Source organism: Coccinella septempunctata, chromosome 4, assembly GCF_907165205.1.
Source record: "Coccinella septempunctata chromosome 4, icCocSept1.1, whole genome shotgun sequence".
Classification (NCBI taxonomy): domain Eukaryota; kingdom Metazoa; phylum Arthropoda; class Insecta; order Coleoptera; family Coccinellidae; genus Coccinella; species Coccinella septempunctata.
Genome location: NC_058192.1, coordinates 26,279,844 through 26,305,272, shown reverse-complemented (window position 1 = coordinate 26,305,272; position 25,429 = coordinate 26,279,844). Strand labels below are relative to the sequence as shown.

General features: G+C 33.3%; 1 protein-coding gene across 3 annotated transcripts in view; it reads left to right on the top strand.

The window, feature by feature from the left end:
• The window catches only part of LOC123311105 (aquaporin AQPAn.G-like), a 130,288-nt gene that overhangs the window by 17,491 nt on the left and 87,368 nt on the right, over positions 1–25,429 (top strand). For 2 of the 3 annotated variants that reach the window (XM_044894883.1, XR_006537421.1), the window contains exon 1: positions 21,243–21,260. The exons of the other annotated variant lie outside the window; for it this stretch is intronic. In XM_044894883.1, the coding sequence (XP_044750818.1) occupies positions 21,258–21,260 (3 nt within the window). In that variant the 5' untranslated portion in view covers positions 21,243–21,257. Of the gene's footprint in view, positions 1–21,242; positions 21,261–25,429 lie in introns of those variants that run through there. 3 annotated transcript variants of the gene reach the window in all.

Below are 25,429 nucleotides of genomic sequence, written 5' to 3'. Positions count from 1 at the left end.
TGTGTGGAGCTTTTTCTTCATTTCCCTTTCGGTTTTCAACATTATCTTGTTGAACATTTTTTTCGAGAAAATATTCTTTCTGGTCGCCAGCTTAAATTCGCTACATCCTTTGTAGCTTGCTGGATGGCCTTCTTCTTCACATAAAACGCATGTAGCGTTTCTTTCTTCACCTTTCCTGGTGAATTCACAATCTTTGCTGCTATGGTTTCCCGAACACTTCACAAATCTCCACGGGAAGGAGAATTTGTGTTGTGCTTGTCCGTACCTTTGGCTGAAGCATTGGCTTAGACTTTCTGCCTTCTTTTTAATCCTTTTGGGTTCGACTACAATACAGAGGTTGTAGAGTCGTCGGATGTGGAATATCTCCTTCTTTTGTGTTTTAACCAGATATAATGGTATCGGCTTTCTCGTTTTGTTTGATGTCATTTTAGACACTTCAGATCATCGAGTCCCTGGAATTTCAGGTAATTTTTTATCAATTCTAGATCTGCGTCTATTGGCAGATGCCTAATAACGGCGTAAATTTTTCTTTCCTCCTCCATCTGGTATGTGAAGTACTCCTTTCTAAGTTGGTCGAAGAATTTAGTTATTTTTCTGTAGTCATCTACAGTTGTGGTTATAATCTTGATTCCGTCTTTCACTACGGTAGCCCGGTTATAACTGAATTTATATATAGAACTTTCGAGATCTCTTCTCAATCTGATGTGCCCATCATCGTGATGGGGCACTCCCGTTGTCTTTTTGACGGTCTCCTCATCAGAAGAGGAGCTTTCTTTTCGCGTGCGTTTAGTTGGGGGCGCGTTTTGGGCCTTCGCAACTGGCGTTGCAACATTTTTCTTTATTTCGGGATGTTTCTTTGATTCGAATTGAGAAACAATTCTTTTAAGGGAATTATTTTTGGAACCCGCTTCCGGTTTTGTGATTGCGGCATATGTGGGGGATTTCGGCATATTATTTCTGTACATTTCCTATCTCAAGAGGCGCATCTCACCGACCAACTGTGACACAGTTTCAGTCAGTTTGATAATTTGAGCTTTCAACTGCCCATTTTCTTCATTCAGCTTTACAAGCTCCTCGGGTTCGCCGTCGCTGAACTTTTCAGCATCGGTGGCTTCCATGTAGGAACCCTCATTATCTGACGTCTCCGACATGGCTAAACGTCTTTAGTTTTTACAATGGAGATAAATATCAATAAGAGAAAACAGAACAGAAATAACCAATTATTATATAGAAAAAGTCTCACCTGATGTGATTTGCGCAACCAACGATCCAGACTGTATACAAATCAACACAACAAAACTCAATTCACAAAACCCTCCCGAATAATCAGTGTTCAAATTCCTTTGTCGTGTACTCGAGAGATCACAAAACACGTCTGGTCACTTCAACGTCTCACACTGTAACGTTGCGCGCTAGTGCGACCTAGTGGTCTATTTATTTAATTGAAATTTCAATAAGATCACCCACTCAAAAATTACAAGTAATTTTATGAAAGCCTCTTCGCCCCCTTCTACAGAATCCGCCACTGATGAGAAGAAGTCAATTTTTTATCACTGGATGATTCAATTCATTCAAACTCCCATATACTGAATTTCATTTTAATCCACCAAATTTTGAGAAAGCTATCGCAAATTGATTGGATTTTGGAGGTCATGTTGAAGAGGTTCTACCACTCGTGGGTGCATTTTGGATTTTGGGACCTAAGTTGATATTGAGTTTTCTTCACATTTTGAGCTCAAGAATCACTCGCTATTATAACCATAAACAACATGGATATATTTTCCGTATCACAATTTTTAATTTCCTCAGGCTAATTTTGAACAAACACTGCTGAAAGGAATATAAACTACATGAGTACCACTTAATTGAGCATTCAGAAAATAAGAACAAAATTATATTGAATATTCTTAGAGAAAAATGTTACTATTTCTGGGAATTCTTTATCTTTTCAAGTTTAAATTGACGATAATCAGAATTAAAATAACATTAGTCAAAATCAAATTCTCAACATCAATTTTAAATTGGCATTTATTTTTATATTTCTAATCGACAATAAATACCTTTTTCTAATTTTGAAATATAAAGTGACACGTTTCAAAACTCATTGACGTTTTGAAACGTTTTACTTTTCGTAACCAGTTACGCAAAGTAAAATATTTCGCAACTGATGATTAAACGATACTTGCTTTCATAGTAACGGAGAAAAATTGAATAATTACCGTCACTAGACGATTTTAAAGGAATTTGCGAATTAAAGACGTTTTTGGTACTTTGAATTTGAATTCATAGCATTATACTGTTCAAAATTATAAAAAATATTATGTGAAACACGTTGGGAAACACTATTTCGCGTTCTACTAATTGCGCAACACTCTTCGCTCTTTGTGCAGAAATACGCTCATTACGAAAAATAATACTTTTCCCAACTGGTTGCACAAATAAGTATTTCAGATCTATTTCTCTGTCTTTCTCGTTGAAAAATAATGACATTTTCTGGTTGCAACACTTCGAAAGTATTACTAAGTGTTCGGAGTCTATCAAATCTTTGCATAGTTTGCGAAATGAAATAAATAATATCCAAACAGTGAACAGTAAGAAACGTTGATTCTGAAACTTAATGAGGGTCTGAAATCGTCTCTTTTTATGATAAATAATTAAAAAAATGAACGATTATGGTTATCTTCTATTTCTGTTATGTAAATGAAACAAAATGGTAGAACCCAGAATTTGCAGAGATTAGAGAATATCGTTCATAAGAATATTGGTAAGCTAACTGTTGTTAATTGTGCAAAATTCATCCCTCATATCCAAAGATTCATTTCATTTGCATTGGATAAGGAAGATAACATTTTTTGGGAAAATTCGTTATTCTCAAATGGTTTTAATTAGTTATTAGCGAGGGGTGAACCGGTCGTGAATTGTGGTGTACAAATTGCAGGAATTGTCATGAATTGAATTGAATTGCCAAGAATTGTTGAGAATTGTCATGAATTGCCAGGAATTGTGGTGAATTGTCAAGAATTGTTGTGAATTGCCAAGAATTGTGTGAATTGTCAGGAATTGTTGAGAATTGTCGTGAATTGTGGAGAATGGGCTATTTTTCTAAATTTCAAAATCTAAGAATTTTTATAACTCAAATAAATATATGGAAATTTATTTTTTTTAAATTTTAACACATTGCATTTGGTCGGAAATTGTGATTTCAGAAGAGCTCTCTTATAGAACATGGATATGTTCTAAGGTATAGAATTCAGAAATTTTTTTTTGTAATATGTGGATATTTCGGTGGATATGGAATTCTATATTTTCTTGATCGGTTTCACTGGTGTCGAATTGACAAAAATTACTAGACTGTAGTAAGGGCATTCTACGTTACACGCTTTTACACAATCGAATGTTTATTAAGTTTCGAAGGGTGTATATCTGAATTTTGAAGCGAATCTCTTACGTGTTGGATAACTAATGGAAATGGGTTTCCATAAATAATTTGAATTCGATTTTGGAATTTTAGGAAACTTGCCCATCGTCGTAAATTATAAAGAATTGTTCTGAACTATTAATTTCCGTGAATTATTCGAAAATTCTCATGAATTGTCTGGAATTGTTATGAATTGCAATGCATTTTCTAATTGTTGGGCGATTCGCTGTCTTGCAATTCACAGGTGTCCAACCTGTCCAACTATTAGGAAGCAGAAAGGGAGGTTTGCACATGTATATGGACATGTATATAGTCATATTTTAATTGCTGTATTCTGTGATTTGAATTAAAGTGATATAAGATTGAGCAGTTAAGAATTATACAACATCTAATTTTTTCATTATTTCTTATTGATACACAATAATTTCCTACGGGTGTGAAGCCAGGTTTCTTTCATCCACAGTTACAATCTGTCAACGCCGCGCTCTAAGGATAACTGTATTGTTCAGTATACAATTCTTACAGTTCTGAAAAAGATATTAATGCTCGTTTTAGGATTTGAGTTTCTCTTGGAAAAAGAATGAGATATGGTGCAATCGGATATTATTCATACCTTGATTTATACTAATGAAAATCATCAAAGCTCATTGTCAGCCCGTACGGGGGGACTGAAGGGATTCAAAGTTAAAAATTTCAAATTTTCTCGAGACATGTGCATTCTTGAGAATAGAGTAAATTGGTTCGATATAACATTTTACATCATGAACAGTCATCAAAACACATTGTTAACCTGTACAGGGACTATTCACCAACAATATTGGTGAATATTGGTCCCGATCTCTTTGCGTTCAATAGCAGGTACCTGAAACGATTCCTTTGGTTGAAACCGTTTTATTACTCTGTTGGGAATAACCCATTAAAATCATTGTTAAGAACGGGCGTTCTTTCTTCAATGCATATCATATAATTTTGGTTATTTCAACCTCATTTTTAACACTTTTATAATTTCTGAGAAGATGTTAATTCGAAATGTCGGTCTATATCGGTATATCGATTGCAATAATGTCAATTATATATTCACAGCTTCTTCCCTCTCAACCTGACAAAGATCATTCGGAGGTTCATCTAAGACTTGGAGACTCGCTTGGAGATGTTTCTCCAAGTCTAAAATAAAAATTATTTGAAACATTTATCTAATGTTTCAAATAATATATAAATCATATATTTCGCTTATACCATTTGTAATCAATAGAGCTTTAGTAATGTAATAATTAAGGTCCGCGTTGAATGAATTCCTAGATATGTAGGTACACACTAAGGATCACCGAATTGGGCAATTCGGAGAGGGATATATTTTCAGTTGATTAATCAGTGAAGATGAATTAATAATATTAATAATTGTTTTCAGCACTCAAAAAGTAGACATAGATATTTCAGCACGTGTGTCGAATCTCTTGATGGTTATTCTGTAAGCTCTTTGTTATTCCATATAAATTGAACGAACAACTTTCATGAGAACACAATCTTGATTTCAACGCACCATGTTTCTGAAACCTGGTAAGTTGTGTTATTATTTTGTAGTACTTCACATACTTTCATAAAATTCCATAAAATAACTCGACATGTTGATGTATGATTTAAAATTAATAGCTTGTACAGTAACCATTTTTTTCAACTACTCGATCAATTTGCGTTTGATAGAAGGTACTGATTCAAAAGATTCCACCTAGAAGTATTTCTTCGCTTCATAAAATTTTATAACTCAATTTGGAAAAACCTACAAAAATTGTCGTTACGAACGGGTACGCTCTGTTGTATTCAATATTAGGGTTGCCCATTTTGACCAAAAAGATTTTATGCACAGAATAACTCTAGAGCCATTTGCTGAGGGAATTTAAAAAAATTTACCTGAAAGTATTTTTTCGGATCATACAATTTTATACCTCAATTTTCAAAATTGTCGTTATGGAAGGGAATGCTCTTATCCTATATTAGGTCGTTTTCACAACATTTTATTCAGTTGAATTTCAAAGTTGTTTGAATCAGCCTATATAACTATATAACTATGTTGATGAGGGGAGGTTAATAGTACATCGAACAATGAAGTATAGGATATCCATGGATAGAAGCAATTTCTGTAAGCTAGCCTTAGTTAGCCTTAACTACTATCTGGCTATATCTATAAGATATATTATTGAGTGGTTTCAGACCTCTCATAGTGTGATGTGAAGAAAATTCCCAAAATATATATTCAAAAAAAAAATACATAACTATGAATTGTATTGAATTGTCATGAATTGTATTGAATTGTCATGAATTGTATTGAATTGTCATGAATTGTATTGAATTGCCATGAATTGTATTGAATTGTCCGTGAATTGCCGTGAATTGCCATGAATTTTCTTGAATTGTGTGAATTGTTGAATTGTCTGAATTGTTTTATATGCTATTATAGGAATTGCGTGAATTGTCTGAATTGTGGTGTACAACATTTTCATGACCGGTTCACCCCTCGGTTATTAGATACGTTATTAAATCTGTATATCATTCAATGATTTCTCACTAACATCTTATGTATTTCAATGGAGAATTCAAATTCAGAATTGCCAATTTGATTTTGTTTATTGTCAATTTGCAATTCACTAATGCCAGATTGAAATTGATTTTTGCCAATTTTCTATTGATCAATGCCAGTTTGAAATTGATGTTGCCAATTTTATTTTGACTAATGTGTTTTTGATTCTGATTAACGCCATTTGTAACTTGAAAAGGTAATAAATATGGAAAATAAACATTTGTTGTTGCTCAAAGACTGAAGTGAGTTAGTTGCTTAGCGTAGCCAATCACAATAAAATAGTTGACGCGGACATTGTTGCCACCACATACTGATTACTGTGACGTGACATGAGCCCACGTCACGTCAGACCAGTTTGAACGTTTTCGCGCAAAATCCTATGTTAAGATTTTTGAATTATGCGCATTTCGACGTCGGCTCACGTCACGTCAGAGTAATCTGTATGAGTGCATACACCTTTAGTGACGCGCTAGACAGAGAAGTTTCAAATGTGTGTGTACTATGACAAAGGCATTCGTAGCATTGCAATGGCCATCCCATGTATTTATGTTCCAAGTGGGAAATACTATTAAAATCATGGTTCACTTTTTGATTTTTATCGATGAATAAGTCACAAAATCCAGTGACCCGCATACTGGAAACAGACTGTACCAAAGAATTTCAACATCCCAAATCTATTCACTACTGGATCTGGAGAAATGGTGAATGAAATAGATCAAAATCATAGATTGTCAAACGAGGAGGAAACATTAATAATAATTCCTACTTACTCGGAGATACCTTGCTATTTCTCAAACAAAATTATTCATAGGCTCAAATCAATACATCATTCTTCGTTAGACTTAGAGCATATCATATGTAAATTATGCTCATATTGCGTACCATGAGTCAGAACATTCACAATTTTATTCATATTTAGTATACGTACATCATTTTGTGGGGCAAGGCCGGTGATATCATGAATTTTTTCGTGTTCAGATTTATTTTCGATATTGAGACTTCTTTCTGTATTCTAAATATGCCCAGGCTCGTTCTAATTATTTTTGATATATATTGCCTTGATTAACTAGATGAGGATACCTCAGAGTAATAAACATGAATCTATGTTTATAACTTTGAGGAAAGTTATTGATGGTTCCAAACTTCAATACCACAATTCAGTTTTATTCTCTGAGTACATATATACAGGGTCCGTATTATAACAAATGATTATGACATCCTAGCGAAGGTAATTTATTAATATCAGACCAGAATGAACATATTTTGAAGGGATATTTTTGACAAAAAATATATTACTGGCAGACATACACACAACCAATCTAAGATGGAATCAACAGGAAATTTCGATAAATAAAATTAAATGGGAAAAATATATGTATTGAAGAGTAAAGTGGAGTTTTACATACTAAGTATGTATGTATTCTTTTGAATGTCAGCAATACATTTTTAGTTATCAAACAATATAGCATATGCATGAGTTTTAGCAAAGGTTAGTGTAACGGGGTACCATACAATTTGGAGTATGATGCAAGAGCTTGGGGAAAAACCTCAGTGAAAAAACCCTGTCTCCCCGTGAGTAGTGTAGTGATGTCAAATTTGTTTACAGAATAAGCTTTTAATACTGAAGGGCTTCCTTCAGTATGCTCTTCCCATTTCGAAATAATATCTGAAACAAAGAAACAGAGCAGAAAACGAGAAAAAAAGTGAATAATAAAGCTTCCATCAAAACTTATTCGAAGACTTGATGGTGACTGAAGAAAAAATTAAATAATCATAGGTACATAACTTGTCCTTATTGCACTGGGAGGAATATCATCTCTACGTCAAAAATCTTCTGCTGATCTTGGTGGAGGATCACCCTCGTGGTTAGAAATGCCTTCAATACTCAAATTAATAATAGTCAAATCTTGCTTTTGACTGGGAGGGTCTTTCGACCAGGTCCAGTCTTCCAAGTGATGATTCTTCTGTTCTTCAGTTGTTCGAGGAACGCTACAGGACCCTTATGTTGGGGAATCATCTCCCATAGATATACCAGTGGTTATTCAGTATAAAATTGAAAAAATGAGAAAGAAATTCAAAAAACTTCTGACACTTCATTGACAATTTGTCAATACAAACTAAGTATTTTAATAATTTTCATTCTATTTATATTATACAAACTAAGTATATATAACATAAATAGAATGAAAATTATTAAAATTTTCTTTACAAAAAAATAATTTTGATATATTAAGTGACACTTTTTAAAAATCATTGACGTCTTGAATCGTTTTACTTCTCGTTACTAGTTACGAAATAAAATAGTGATTTGTGCATTCAGTTGGGAAAACATGATTTTTCGTAACGTGCTTATTTCTGCGCAACGAGGAAAGCAAGTTGAGCAATAGAACGCGAATTTATGACAGCGTGTAACTTTTTTGGGGAAAGGCCTAGAGCTTTAATTTACATGAAAGACTATTTAATTTTCACCAAGGAAATACCCCCTAAAAACTTTGGCACTTATTTGGTAACTCTATGTATATTAATCACAATTTTCCTGACACCCAGACTAAATGAAGTTTGTTTACACACTGAGCTGACTATATTATGTATTAATGTTGAAGGGTATTTTATTCATTCAAATATAATTACTTCCACCTTATCCATATCGAAACCAAATCTGAAACAACAGAAAAATCTTTCATTTTTGAAAAAAAAAACTATTCTTGCACCCCAAAAATCAAAAATTAACCTCGAAAGCACATCTATCCAGGTATACTATCCAAAAACCAAATTGCGAAAATTCCTTCATTTGTAGTCTTGCCACCTAAAAGGGTGCAATGTTTTTTAATTTTCGACGATGTCGAAAATCTAGAAACCGAGGGACTTTTACTACACATAAAACATATTTTTCTGAATCGCCCTATAGTACTCTACGCGCAGCTAACATATTATCTCCATTCATTACGCCACACCTTGTATATCATTATGCCATGTATTTGTGTAGTTCAGGAGAATAGAACCTTAGTATCTACTTAACTTCTTCTCATTTGACATTTCGTACATAAATATTTTTATTGTCCACCTCAGCACCTCAGTGGCGGACCGACGATTTCCGGGGCCCTACACACAAAATGCGGGACCACCCTCTACTTTTTAATTATTTGCAAAACAATTTTTCCCACTCTAAAAAAACAATTCCCTGATTGGAGAATGAATTTTTTTTTATATCAGAGTGCCTGGAATTGAAACGATATGAAATAATGAGATTTAAAAAATATGAAACTAAAACAATGAAGCTCGCCTTTTGCTTTTATATACCTAGTTCAGAAAGAATATGTTATCACTCGAATTGGAATTCCAAAGATGAAATCAAATTTTTCCGATGATTTATTTCGAGGAACGATTATGATACTGGTGATAATTGACCGCTTAGATTATTTTGACTATTTCCTGAAAAATACGATCTACGAGCTATCGTATACTATGCACTGAAGGAACAAAAACTGTTATTAATAAAGAGGTTCTCACGAGATCAATATCTTTGAAGCAATATCGTTTTTTTTTAATGGCGGTCTTTTTCGTTTTCCCCCAGGATAGAGTAGAAATTGCATTACAAACTCTTCCATTATTCACGAAAAGTTGCATGATTTTGAATACAAATTAACCTGTTCAAATGTTTTTCTACAAAATAGTAAATAAGGATATTAATTTTGTGTGTTATTTTCAACTGACTCTAAATTGATGATGTTAGAACTGTGGGGGCTCCATTGAGTCATCTATTACGCATATGTTATTGAAAATCTCAATTTAATTGCTGAATTTTTTTTGAAAAATTTTCTGTCACAGGAGTCATCACAGTCAACAAATTGTTATGTTTGCGGAATTTGAATCTATTTCTCAACTGAAATCCGGAAGACGAGAAGTTTTGCCATCGTTTTTTTAATTTCTTGAGTAGTTGGAAATTTCTGTAGAAAGTACAGTATTTACTTGCTATCTCATGTTATTTCCGTGTCAAGTGTGTATTGATAATAGGTTATTTGTTATTTATAAGGAAGCAATGCTAATGTACACCTCCTCGACAACAAAAAAGGAGGTAAACACATTTATTTCGTTTGAACATAATAAATTTTGCACAGATAACAAACACAGGTGCTTTATTGCCATCAGGAAATCGTCGTACGCGGGCAAATATTTTGGAGATTACAGAATGATGCTTGAGGATTTCGAATTTTTATTTTCTCAAACACATTTCAGCTCAAATATGGATGAGGTCATGAGTTCAATCTCTACATGACATTATGTAGGTAGGTATATTGATTTTCATAAAAAATTTCTTGTACGTAAGATGGCTTTGTTTGAGTGGTTCACCGTGAAGCTATAGGGAATATTTACTTATATCAATTGTGAATATTGCCATAGGCAACTCATTGTTGAAACTGTAGGTCATTTGAAAAAAATCAAATTTCTATGCCGTTTGCATGTTTCCTACAATACAGGGTCTTTCACGAGGAACCTCACCCATATTTATACGGGAAACTACTGAACGTATTTTCATGAAATTCAGCACTTATAAGTATTTCACGATGCTGATGAAATCTAAAATATTTTCAAGGCATGAGCACCTTCGGTTTTTCCGGAAATGACGTCAACTTCCGTTTTTCAAATTAGAACACCATTTTTTTATTGCAGAAATAGATTACTTAGAAAATTTCAAGTTATTTTGATGTAACATTTTTCAGTTTTGGTTGGAAAATTCTCTCTGAGCGAGAAAATTCGACAAAAAAATCGAAAATAGAGCTCCGCTGAAACAAGAATAACTTCGAGGTTTTTGGATGGAAAATTTTCATTTTTGGGATTTTTCAAGATGTAAGATTGATGTATCCACTTTAAAAATCGAAATCGCGATTCATGATACAGGGGGTGAAAAATCGCTTTCAAAGTTAGGGATGACAAAATCGTGAAAAATCAATTTTTTCAAATTAGAACCCCATTTTATTATGGCATGGCATGGAGTAGATTCTTGAGGTCAAAACAAACACTTTTTTCCTATACCATTTTTCCGATTTGCTATTCGGACCTGATAAAAAGATATAGCCTTTTAGGTTAACATGATGAACTGTGCCGTTTGAAAAAACAAAATTACCATAAAAAAACTAGTTAAATCTGTGTTGAGTTGCATTCAGCCAAAGTAGGGGAGAGTTCCTTTTAACTGGACAGCCCATGAACCGGACGCTACAGTTTTCTACTACACTCGATGGCAATTTAGCATCCCTTACGTAAATTCCATTTTCGCAACATCGATCGAGATCTCTTGTAAAATGGCTGACCCTGTGGCTCGCGCCTTGTTGCGAGAATGGGATTTCCGTAAAGGATGCCAAATTACCATCGAGTTTTTAAACAAAACTGTAGCATGGGCCGTCCAATTCAAAGGAACTCTCCCTTACCCAATTTTCCGAGTACCACAAATATTTTTATTTTCAAACATCAAACTACTCGAAAACGGCGCATTACACGAGAAAATATTTTATTTTACAAATGTTTAAATATTCATTAGGTACATAGCATCCAACTTAGTTTCAAGAGTTGGGTTCTTTGAATTTTGGTATTTTTATGGTACGTAATGATCATAATGAGAAACCTGGAAGACGTGGGTGATATCTTCATTTATCAAATAAATGAAAAACTATATTCCGAAATGCATTTCATTCGATAAAAACGTTTGTGAGATATAACTAAAAATAACATTTTTTTATGGTTTTCCAACATCCTCTATCTTTTGAACAGGTCCTATTCGGAAAAAATTGTAAAGGAAAAAAATGATTATTTTGACCTCAAGAATCTACTGTTGAAATATTTGTACGAATCAAAGACTCATCCTGTATATATAACTCTTTTTTCATCCTTATTGTGAACCAGAACGTTGTACCAAGCAATTACACCAAAGAGGTTTCACGTTGTGGAATATATTTTATTTATTTACACAAAGGAACACAAACAAAACAGAACCCCAGAAACAGTCTGCGATCAGTTACACAAAATAACACATTATTTTCAACATACGGCAATCCAAACAGAAAAATTTTACGTAAGGAAATATCAAGGAAGTTGAATAAAGTTATAGAGTTATGATTGATGGACTAAAATTTCATATACAATTCCGCATCCCAACGTGTTGTGAATGTCATCAGCATATGCATAGATACATGGAATTTTGTGTAGGTTTGTAGTGGAGTCGCGATGAACTGATTTGGGCAAATCATCTGCGTGTCTCGTTAAAAGGCTTTTTCACTTAAGACACCCTGTATATATCAAACTGAAACACGTAGCCCATAAGAGACCAATTTCATGATCACATCTACAATCCAAAAGACACTGGAGTTCAACAAACCTCTCTTCAAAATACGCTAATAACGTACTCCGCAATTTGGCAGTAATGATAACGTATGGGTTAGGCCATGTGAATTTTGATGGGATTGCTTCGTAATTGAATCGAACTGTATAGTTTCGTTCGAATTATCGAAACTCAAATACGAATACTTCATGAAAAATTAGGGTTTTTCAAGATGTACCTGGTAATTCAGTATTATATGGTACAGGTAAGAATTGATAGGAAGTGAGGGAGAATTGTACTAATAAGATAATAATTGACGAATTCACGATTCACGAATGATTGTACAGGCTTTCAGTGCAGATTACTGCAGTTGCAGGACATCTTAGGGAGTATGAATCGTTCTTCGAAATATGTAGTGACTCTGTATATTCGTTCAAGAGATATAGGATGGTCTATGTATTTCATAAAATTTTCAACCGGCATAACTCTTGAATGCCTTCATGTATTTTCATGGAAATTCCAAGAAATGAGTACGGGGCAATTGACTAATATTCGCTCACAATGACTTGTTGATGGTGCAGAAAAAAAAAGAAAATTATGCTTTTCAGTTTGGTTTTCGTCTATGATTACAATTTAATGAAACTTTTCAGGAATTTGGACAACAATCACAAATACAAATATCTCTTGAAAAACTTGATATTCTTGAGGTTGGTTTCAGAGGCTGTCTTTGTGATTGTTTTGTTGAGTGTCGTTTTGTCTTTCAGCCTTGAAGAAAGAGAAAGTCGCCTCCAAAAACATTGAACATTATTTGAGAAAATAAAGCATTGTCCAAATTCCTGAAAAGTTTTATTAAATTATATTTTCCATTTCCCATTCTTGCATGTCAAATTCACAAGAAGTTAAATTTTCCTCAGAAAAACCAATTGGCAATACTAGCACACTTCGTATCAATATTTGATCTTTATGTATAATGGTACATAATTCCCGATAATCAATAGATTATATAGAATAATTGAAATACACATGGAAGGTAATTGCAGATTCGATGGAAAACAAATAAAAATGCAACCAAAAACACGAATAAACATTGAGGTGGACTCATTATAAAATGGACAAGGAATGAAAATGTAATGCATGTTACAAACATGTGATGAACTAAAAAATAACCAGATAATGAATGAGAACTATAATCATAATACGTTTTCGAAAATACTCTCACATTTCTTCTGACCACTTTCTACCTATTGTAATGAAATGTGCTTTATATTTCTAGCTTGTTCTTACTGGTCGTATCCTCATCTCCTCACATACCCCAAAAATCTGTGTATTCGAGTGAAATAGGATGCAGTACACTTGCCTTAGATTTGTGCCTGAGAAATTCAATTCATTCAATATGGATTAACCCATTATTCGTACATTCACAGCTCTGTTTTCCTTATAAATTAAATATCCCCGATAATTAATGTATGTAAATATACAGGGTGTCTGTATCTGTAAACAAATGCGAAGGACTAAGGGAGATGATTCCTCGATGAAAATAAGCATGGGTAGTTTCTATAAATTTTTCTCGAAATCGATCTCTTTTCCAAGATACAGCCTTTGGAAGGCGATGACGAGTTGACAGTTTTTAAGTTTTTTTACTGGTTTTTAAACCACTGAGTCATAAAACTATACATAACATGAAGCACTAAGTAGATATTACTCACACAATTTTTTTAGATTTCATAACTTTATTCTTAGGGTTTGAAAAAAACAACCCCTTTTGATTTTCCTTCAAAAATTGTTTTCGTGGGATAGATTTTCGAAAAACAAAATTGTCTTATGGTTTTCCATTCAATTCTGGAGAAAAAGAGTTTCTTGCAAAATTTCGATACAGTCGATACTCTTCTCGGAATAAATAAAAACTATATTCTATAGAACACTTATAAAAAAGTGGAATGAACAGTGATCAGAACTGCTTGTAAGTTTTTATTTATTCCTAGAAAAGTATCGACTATCGATTTTGCGAGAGACTTTTAATTCCAGAATTGAATGGAAAACCATAAGAGAATTTCGAAAATCTATCCCACGAAAACAGTGTTTGACGAAAAATCATAATGGATTGATATTTTCAAGCCCTAATAATAAAGTTATGAGATCTAAAAAAATTGTTTGAGTAACATCTACTTAGTGCTTCATATTATGTAAAGTTTTCTGACTCAATATTTTTTTAGAACCCGTAAAGAAAATTTAAAACTGTCAACTCGTCATCGCCTTCCAATGGCTGTATCTTGAAAGGGAGGTCGATATTGAAAAAAAATTATAGGAACTACTCCTGCTTATTTTCATCGAGGAATCATCTCCCTAAGTCCTTCAAATTTGTTTACGGACACCCTGTATAAACCAGTTAGGCCTGGCTTATTAGGGCCAAATTATCTTGGGCTCAACTATCCTCACAAGCCTATGGAAGATCATTTTTAAATCTGCCACTTTGTGTCATCATGTTCTTCATGTTCACTGATTGCCTTGTTCATTTCTGAAAAACATATGAGCAAAAAAGAAAATACATTTTTGAAATGAACATGTTAGAACCATCTGAATCTTTGTAATAATCATTCGAAAAATTTATCAAGTAGGCTAAATGAACTTGTAGGTTTTATTCTGCGTTGGAACATAATGCTTCTTTCTTACTGTAAGATTACGTGTTCAATTTTCTGTTTCTATTCAATCTTAAAAGTAGGTAAGCGTTCAAAATTCTGTACTAATTATTCATCAAAACAAGAATGGTGTTTTTACTAGATAAAGAAAGTAATATTTTGCGTTTACCTACTGTCAAAAGCTTCGTATTCCGCATGAATGAGGGTTAGAAAACGAAGCTGAAAATTCTGTGCTGTTGATCTTATAAAATTTTGACTTCTCAAATGGTAATTCCCTTTTACACTTCAATGAATTCATTCAATAATATTTATCTTACATTTTCTTCTTCAAAATACCCCGATCACTTTCAAATGAATAGAATCATACTATCTGCTACATTTCTATTGTTTCGAATTTCCCTTTACCGCAAAGGACTTCATCGTACTTAACCTTATAAAACTGACCGTGATGATAAAATCGATCAGTGATTGTAATGCTTGTATTATCAATCATTTTACATGGTAATAAATTTCTTCGGCTGAAGTAATTTCGGACTAACTAGAACTAGATATATCTCACTAATGTTCATATGACCATCATTTGAATTCGGACACAGGGGCGCAATCAGAGCTGTCATAATGTAGGCCAGTCGATGACTCCTTCGATATATGTAATCAAATTTAAAGTAGGAATCTATTAAAACCGTTATAATGAATTGAAGATTGCAAAATTATAATGATGAAAAGCATCTGTTAATACTGCTCACAATAATTCTACAATAAGATTTTTTATCCATATGTCAAGAAGATATGAAGGAGGTGCAATTCAGTTCAAAGTGAAAAGGGTGATGACATAGAAGGTAGTAAGGTGAAGCTCACTGATAGAACTCGGTTCGTTAGCAGTGGCGTAGCATGGACAATGGTACCGCCTAATTTTATGAGAGCTACGCCAACGCGCACAAGAGTGACGTGATGTGTGGCGCTACCGAAGTGACTCGAGGACTTTCGATCTCCTATTGCACCTCCATATTTGCTATGTATCCTTGCCCTATTATGTACATCTTTACGTATCGTCGCCATGTATGGAATATAAACCACAAAGATAAAAGATTCACCATATTCGCATAGGATCAACATGCAGAAAAAATAATACATTTCAAGGTTGCAATATACTTGCATAGGGTAAAATATACAGGGTGAGTCTTTGACTTGTACATATAATTTCAACAGAAGATTCCTGGTTTTCCCTTACCATTTTTACAATCCGACTCGGTTGGAAATATACTGGCTGTTGAAAATCCTTAAAAATATCATTTTTAGTTATATTTCACAAACGATTTGATCGAATGGAATGATTTCCGGAATATAGTACTTCTGCGAACACAAAATTGCACGAAAATCAACCTCTCTTCATTATGGCGATTACATTCCATAAGAATACCAGATTTTCAAAGAATCCAACTCTTAAAAGTAAGTTGATCGCTCACTCATGAATATTTGTTTGAAAACTAATTCTGTGAGAATCGTATCTGTTTTAAGAAAAAATTAACAACGAAAAATTAGGTTTTAATTTTTCAATGTGAATTCGAGGTTATGTCGGACATTGGTGAAGTCAAAAGTTATAGATGTGGCAATTATCCACAACTCTTACCATCAAACTTTTCGATACGAGGTATAGTTTTGGCCTGGAAATCGTGAAATCATTTTCCACTAAAAATCACCACCTACCTCTATTCCGGAAGTTTCACCGAGTTCTCTTCATTAATATAAATTCAGCACTTACAATTTATACGAAATTTTCCGACCAACCACATAGCTTAGAAGTATTATTTCATATTCAAAATAAAAAAGGACTTTGAAATTCGAAACATTGCGATTGGGTACCTAGGCTGAATGCAATTCTGCTTAAAAGAAACAGGATCAACCTTAAAATATAACACATTACAGATGTGTATAAGGTCATAGATTTAGCTTGTTACTCTGAAGGAAATTTTTATGAAGAGTATAGAGGAGAACGATTGCTGTTTGGAGACCACAGATAATTTGTCCGTTAAATTATGTATACTTCATTCACTTTCAAAAAAGCACCCGGTTGGCCACGAAATAATTTTCTTAAGTTTTTGTCACTAGAACGAAGTAAGGTTGGCAATCATGAAATGTTAATGTGAAGACGACGTTGCCACAACTAATATTAATTAATATCACAAAAATGCCGAAAGTAATTGAAAAAGACTGAAGACAAAGTAAACGGAACATTTTTAAGAAATATCAAAATTTTTTATATTCTTTGGGGACTTATTTATTCTATTGTACATATCTTTGCAATATCCTAAAATTTACATGTTTTTTATTTGTTTACACTACTTTCTACTATCAGAATCTTTTTCACTATAAATACGGTCTTCCTCTTAAGATTTCGCACAATTTTCTTTTAATATCTAGAAATAGTATGAGATGTTGATCAGAGGCAAACCGAATAGAAAAGTCGACAGTGTGTTTTAGGTTTAAGTTTACAAAAAAGCACTTAACGGTAATTCTTAACTAAACATTTAATAAATGAAGGAAAACTACCATTTCTAACCTAAGTGAAATACTTTCGGAAAGCAATTGAAAATTTTGAAATGATTCTTTCGTCGTTTGATCACAGAAATTTTGTTTGTTTGTTATTTCACAGTTCAAACTGCGACATATACATTTCTTTAAAGATGACTGCTTGAGAGCTTGATAAACGTGTATATCAACATAATAAAAGTGGAAGACGGAAACGGAGGTATGTGCATTGTAAAAATGTACCCCATGTAACACTGTGCCTCATCTTACCCTATCCCTGATATTCTAAAATCTACAACATATCAGACGGTATCGAACATATTCGATGTAGGTATATAAATAAATTTATATTGTTTCATCTGAATATAAACGACTTATATTTTAGCTGAATGTTTCCACAATTTGAAAGATTGTGAATGAAGAGGATGACAAAGAACTTCTTTCTTGTTTTTAGTGGTGGCATTTGGAGACTTTATTTTTGGGAAAAAAACCGCATCTCCAAATTGGGAATTATAATTTGAAAAATTAACACTTCGGAATTGACACAGTACGGTACATAATAATGCGAAAAATAATTTGAAATATAACGGGGGACGGACATCACATTTCAAAATTTGAATATAAGTGGGTTATAACACTATATTCATCAATATAAATCTTTGGATGCAAATATCACATTTGTGTTTCTTGACGAAACTTGGATTTACCAAAATGGTTTATCTATTTGTCGATGGACACATGAATCTGATATAAGGAGCAATCCATCAAAAATTAAGTCCGAATGAACGTTTTACTGTACTACAAGAAGTTATTTTGGATTTTCAGAGGGGTCGAGGCGTGTACTTTAGTTTTAAATTTAGCAAATAATGACAGAGACTATCACAGTGCAATGACCAATGGAATATTACAAAATTGAGTTATTAATCAAATGATTCCTGGAAAATGTGTGGTTGTAATGGACAATGCACTAAATCATTCGGTATAATTAGATAAGCCAACCATATTTTCCAGTAAAAAAAGGGATATGGAGGATTGGTTGATTGAAAACAAAATTTCAGTCAGAATTCAAATAAAACACAACTTTGGCAATAAATACTTCCCTTTCGAATTAGAATACAACGACAATGTTTAGTTGATGACCTTTGGGAAGAGTGTGGTCATGATATTCTTAGAATACCACCATATCATTGTCAGTATAATCCTATTAAAATGGCCTGGGTGTTTTCTAAGAACTTCTACAGCAAGAACATAAACTATGTTCCCTATTCGAAAGATAAGGTTATGAATTTATGGACATTGGCTCTTTCAACAACAACAGAAATGTGAACAAAATTTTGTTCATGAAAAAAGTTAATAGGTACAGTGTGAAGGATTTTAAATGAATAGGTATCATCGTAGAATAAGTTCCAGATAATTAATTTTCTATTTTTCTTTTGACTCGTCCTATACATTGTGAATGTGGTAAGGGATCAATAAATAGGTATATCATAATTATTGGATTGAAGTATTAAAATTAACAGTCATAAATCTCTTAGTCTTAGAACTCGCTCGAACTATCATGGGTTCCATTAATGAGGATGATTTTTGTTAAAGAATTCAACATTCTTGTAAGTATCCGAGTAATTATTCCAACCTCTCCTACTTTATCAGATGCATTTCATCTTTGGGTTGATTTCTTCTCAATTGATGTTACGTCTGCAACCTTCAGCCGAAGAAGATTGCCAATTAACTGTATATTGTGTTTCAACAATTAAATTTTCGTCCATAGTTAAAATTAATATACATATTTTAGAACTGATCTCTTGTCCTTTCCATGCAAATAACTAAGAAATTCCTTCAATCAGTTTGTATAAACGTTTATTATGTTCATCGCAGAATTTCGTATTAATTTATATTCCAAAGTAAATTCACATTGTGATAACATTGCTCAGACTTTTACCTAGAACGGACAACATTGATTTAAAACCCAAAAATGGTTTGACCTTTGTCAAGCGTCATAACCTCATATTTTTGTACTTTGAGTACTCAACTCATACACTCAATGGTACTATATACAGTGTGGAATGTGTCAAATTTCCATGGCCAACCGAGTGCTTTTATAAAAGTGAATACAGTATAGCAGTAGATAATTCATTGTTTATCCAATAAGTGTGCTAGTGTCGCTAGAAGGAAATAGATTTTGCTTCAAACTAACCAGCTGAGCTTTCCGGTAGTGGTGACAGATTATAACATTATTTAATGAATCTTCCATTTGTCATGCAATTTATGTGCAGTTATTTTATTCGGTCATGTGCAGCCATTTTGTGGGCCCAAAAATTATCGACCGCACTTTTTTTTAAATTGTAATCAATTTCTGGTTCTTGGTTCCCAAATTCGCACAAAACTTTTTCTCAACGGTACATTTCGGTAGGTTCAAATCGGTATAGAACCGATTCAAAATTTGTACATGAATAAAATTTTTAATTTTATTAGAAGTGGGCGTTTACGTGACTGAGCCCCTGGTTGAAAACCATAATTTACTCATTTTAATTGGGGGGCACAAAACATTTTTTTAAAGTACATTTCAGAGCAGAACGACTCCAAACCATGGCTAAAAAAACATCCTATAATGCTTGTTCTGAAAAAACAACCCTGAAAACTGTAGCATGGAGACCGAAAATAGTTATTTTCCTAACAAGTGCTGAAAGTGGTACCCCACACGAAACTAAATGTCGTTACTATGGGTATCTTCCTTGGCGTTCGGTGCATAGACTTGACAGAATTCAGTTTACCCTTTAACATTTGCGTGCAGGAAAGTGACCCTTTGTAAATTGAAATGCGTGCACGCTTGTCGAAGAACTTTTTTTCCCCATTTTAATTAGGAGTACCTATACAAAAGTTTACAACGGTACATTTCTGTACAAAACTACTACACTTCAGCGACAAAATTTGGGATGGTGGACACAAGGATCTTGTCGTCCACAGTTCTGTAACATTGCATGAAATCAGTTGGATTAACAAAATGGCCTCAGAGACCATCCCACGATTGCGTTTATTATCCTCACAAATTTTGCTGCAATTTGTTGACACCCAATTTTTCGTAGAAAATTTAAAACACTTCATCTCATTATATACCTGGGGCCTTAAATATTTCACGCAATTTGATTCGTCAGTCAATTAAAACCTTAGAGATTTTGTCAATCATTTCGGGTGTAGTCACCATCATTGGACGTGTCCGAACGATGTTTATCTTTTGTTAACGTTTAAATTCATTAACCAATTGTAAACAGTGAAAACCCCAGGATCACATGTGCCATGAACATTTTCATTTTTACAAAAGTTACTTGCTTCAATCGACAATAAAAATGAAACCATGTGGTGGATATAACTGAAACATTGTTGAATCAGTAATCATAAACAAGAACATGTTATTGTCATATGGAACACGTTACACATATTACACTCTAATTTATTCATCAATAATATGCGTGATATTTTGGAGAAACCGAACAGAAACATAAATTTACGATTATTGAAGGTTTGGATCACGTCATATGGTTTTATTGTACTTTCTTTTCATTACAACCCTGTCGTTTACATTCTGCCGCATTAAATGTCGCACCTTGATGTCGAAGTTCGCTACGGTGTCAAAGTAACGAGCCGACCATCAACATGAAATTACCTCAATGAGTCTTTTAGTAGATAGTTTGGATTCAAAACAAGAACCTTTTAGTGATTCCTATGTTGGTGAACAATGGATTTAGAAAATTTGATGAAAAGTCTTCTTGAAATTCCGATCGGTACAAGATGGTAAGTTCGAACAAAGCAATGAATGATTTATCAAGAAAACTGGAAAGTATAAAATCTGTTCGATTTGAATCATCACATATATGTTTCAGAATTTTATTATATTATCTATAGAAAATTTCAACTTATATAATATTCAGTTTTTATTAAAATCGATCCTCATGCGTTTCCTTTCAAAAAATTACTAAGTGAAACTCTAATGTCGATTTTTTTATAGCCTGTAAATGAACGTAAGGGGGCTATTGATGATATTATTTATTGATGATATTATTATTATTATTATACTAAGTTTGACATAAATCTGGAATGAAATTAATATTTCTTCAACAAATAACTCAAAACAAAGGCGCTGAAACCCGCCTCAATTGATTTTTATTACCTTATTTTGTGAAAAACAAATTCAGTATTAATATTGATTTATATTTAGGGGAGAGATGGATAAAACGGGATAGCTAACGTTATATAACCCATAACTCCCTAAACCAGCTATTGATAACTGCTACTTCTGCACAATAACTTCTCTGGTGTCTTCTCTATACATTGAATATCGAGCATTCCTTCATTGTCTGATGATTATGTAGAAAAAGTAATATTTGTGATAAAAGGTAAAGTATCCTGTTTTGCCCTCCTAGTCGGTTAAAATAAGATGATGTATGAATGAAAATTATAATGATTATCAGAGTCAAATATATCTATTGAAATTGAAAACAGAACACCTTAGGAAACTCATACTAATAACAAAAAACAAATCAAGACTCATTCTCAACCCCGGCACAAGCTTCGTAAGACCATACGACAGTCCACATTACCACATTACCCAACCGTCAGCACTCTTTGATTTAGAGTTCAATTCTGAACAATAAATGCAGGTACATCGGGTACCTCTTCATCTTCTGAACTACTACAATTTTTGTTTCTTCCTCTCTTCTATTTTGTCGACTTTTTGTTAAATATTATATTTTTTGCTCTCTCTTTATTCTTGTTTATTACTGCCGATTCGTTCCTCTTGCATATTTTCCCATTCTTCTTTAGACTTGTTGAACAATTAATTTCAAAATCTTTGTTGAAACCAATAAATCTCTTGGTTAGGCAAAACGGGATAGTATCCACTTTTACCCGACTACATGGTATCCCATTTTGCCCGACCGCATCTTCCAAAATATTATTCAGGATTTTTACGAGAAAAATTTTTTTTTCATATCTGAAAATATCACGAAATATAGTCAATTATTCAAATTTTCATATGAAATACACATCGTTATTTATTTTCGTTATTCAAATTGAAAAATTCTCCATTAACTACCGGCAAAACTAAATAGTATAACACTACCTTCACGAATTGCAGCTTGTCACACGCTACCGATTTACAATTCATTTGAATAATGAACTGCTATATTTGAAGATACCTTATCCACAGCGAGTTATACTACCAGTCGTCAAATGGCCCTGCTTATTCTCGAATATTGCCCGATATCCCGTTTTACCGAACTATCCTGTTTTGTCCAACTCTCCCCTACTTATATTTTAAAATTGCCACCTTCAGCAATTACACACAAAAAAACAATCAATGAGCAAATCATACTCACCAAATAAAAATTGAAAAAAATTATATAGATTGCACGAGAAACTTCTCAATAATAAATGAAAAGTTACGTAATTTGAAATGAAATTGAATTGCTCTCGCATTTTTCAACATAATTGAAAATAACGAAGAAATTTTGTGCTTCAGTTTTTACTCAGTCTGTATAAAGCTACATCGTTCATATCAATATTCAAAAACTTTTGAAGCGTTCATTCATCTATTTCTCACATTGCCAACTGGCCCAACTAATGGAGTTTAGTACAATCTGATCCTGAAATTTCGCTTCGAAACTTCTTTTGTGATAAGTTCATGGTGGTAATTGGCACCATTCACTAGCATGCAGTAATATAAATTTTGCTGAAAACGTTCACGTATATTACTCAAGATTTCTGGTGTAATTTGATATTCGATATTGATCCAAATTGGCAAATCAGGCTGGATAGCGTAAATCTTGGATTTCAGATGGCCCCATAGATAAGAATCCAAAGTGGAGCAAGTTCCGGTGATCTGGGTGGCCACTCAATATTTCCCCTTCTTCCGATCCAGGTGTGAGGAAAATGTTCATCTAAGAACTGACGCACCAGTTTAACAAAATTAGGTGGTGCGCCATATTGTTCGAAAATGATTGTTTCATGTTGCTTGCAAAAATAATTTTATTATTTCTAACCTTTCTTCTACGGAATACAGCATTTTAATTCTCAACAAATTTACAATCGCTTTTATACACTTGTAAAGTTGTTCAAAATTCACGATAGATTAGGTAAATCAAAAATGTTACATAACGACTAACTTTGAAATGTGTCGGATACGAATAATATTCTTGAGATATATTCCACATTGCCTCTTTCACTATTTTCGCTGTTATTTCATTATTGCTGGATATTTTGAAGCGTAATTTTAGGGTCAGATAGTACTCGATACGATCTTCAAAATTTGTTATCGTAACACCCCTCATCCCTAATCAAAGTGAAGGGGTTATGCTAACCCTCGTTAGGGCGTTGAAGTTACGGGGAAAGTTGTTCCCTCTCGAATCAGAAATTTTCACATTTTCATTTTAAAGTCGGAAAATCGAGGTGTTTTTTGGTTGGGCCACCCTGTATCTTCTCTTTTATAGAGGGTGATTAATTGTAGAATGTACATACAAGCATTGAGGATTAACCCCAATTAATACTAAAAGATACAAGTTAATAAGTGAAAGTGTTGTGAAGTATTTTTCAACATGAACTTTGTTTTTCACTATGGCCCCACCGGAACTACATGAAAGTTTCGACATTTGCTTTTTGACATATGTATAGTAGAAACTTTGGCAATTGTTATAATGAATTCCATTTCACTGAAGAATCGAAAATGGTGGATCTGTAAAATTTTTACAGATCGGTCAACATAATCGAGAGATGTTAACAACTAAAGTTTGGCCTATTGTTGAACATATGGATATCACAAATATGTGTTTTCCACAAGACGGTGCCACGAGTCAAACTAAATTTTCTGATCGCATAATTGCTCGAAATTTAGCCGTTAAAGGGCTATCTCGATTATGCAATTTAACACCGCTGGATTATTTTTTATCGGGTTATGTTAAAGACAGAGTCTATACGGAGCCAATCGAATCAATTGCAGCCTTAAAACTCAAAATTTGTGAAGTTATTAACGAATTGGACCCACCATTTTGTCGAAAAGTGATCAGAAACTTTGATGAAAGAATCGACATCTGTAGCCGTGGTCGTGGTGGACATTTATAAGATATCATTTTCCATTCATAATTGCCAAAGCTTCTTTTTCTGAATAAAATAAAAATTTGAAATATTGTCATTTGAATTTATTGTTTTATTTTGATTTACAAAACAAAGTTCTTGTTGAAAAACCCTATATAAGGAAAACCGAATATATTTTGTCTGGCTTATTTTTCTCTCATCCTTCCAAATTTATGGATACAATTTAACCCTTAATTAGATTCCGTATCCTATGAGATACACCATATTCACCCAAGTATTCTTCTGTGTAGAGGGCTGCATCAGGTTGCATAATGTAGTACCTATATTATATATATAGACCTCATTTCATTCAATCCCACAACTATTTCCGCCATGCATGTTTGTTGAAAATACAGTGTGATTATAGTAAGTAATGTTGGTTTTTTATAAATGCTCTTGCCAAATTAAGGGTTAAAATATTGATATTCGATATATTGATATATTGATACTTTGAGTGATGACAGTTTGTGAGTTCGATTTAATTATCGTCTGGTGTTATGCATATGAATTAATTTCGTTTATTATTCACCTGCTTTACTATTGGAAGCGTGATATATTTATGATAAATTTACAAAGTGTTTGAAAGTTATGTCATCGGTACTAATAAGTTTATCCCAAATACGGTCATGCCCTCTCGTCTTTCAAAAAGGTATGTTGCTCTGACGAGATCAAACGAGACCGAAACCATGGTCAGCTTCTGCTTTTCTTCGGTGGAGCGTACTCCATTTGGTGGCCTTGAGGATGGCATATGGGCTAGCTCATTTGAATCGTAACACCTGTCGATATTCATATCGACAGGTGGTGTGCATCTGAATTAATTCTTACTATTTTATTCA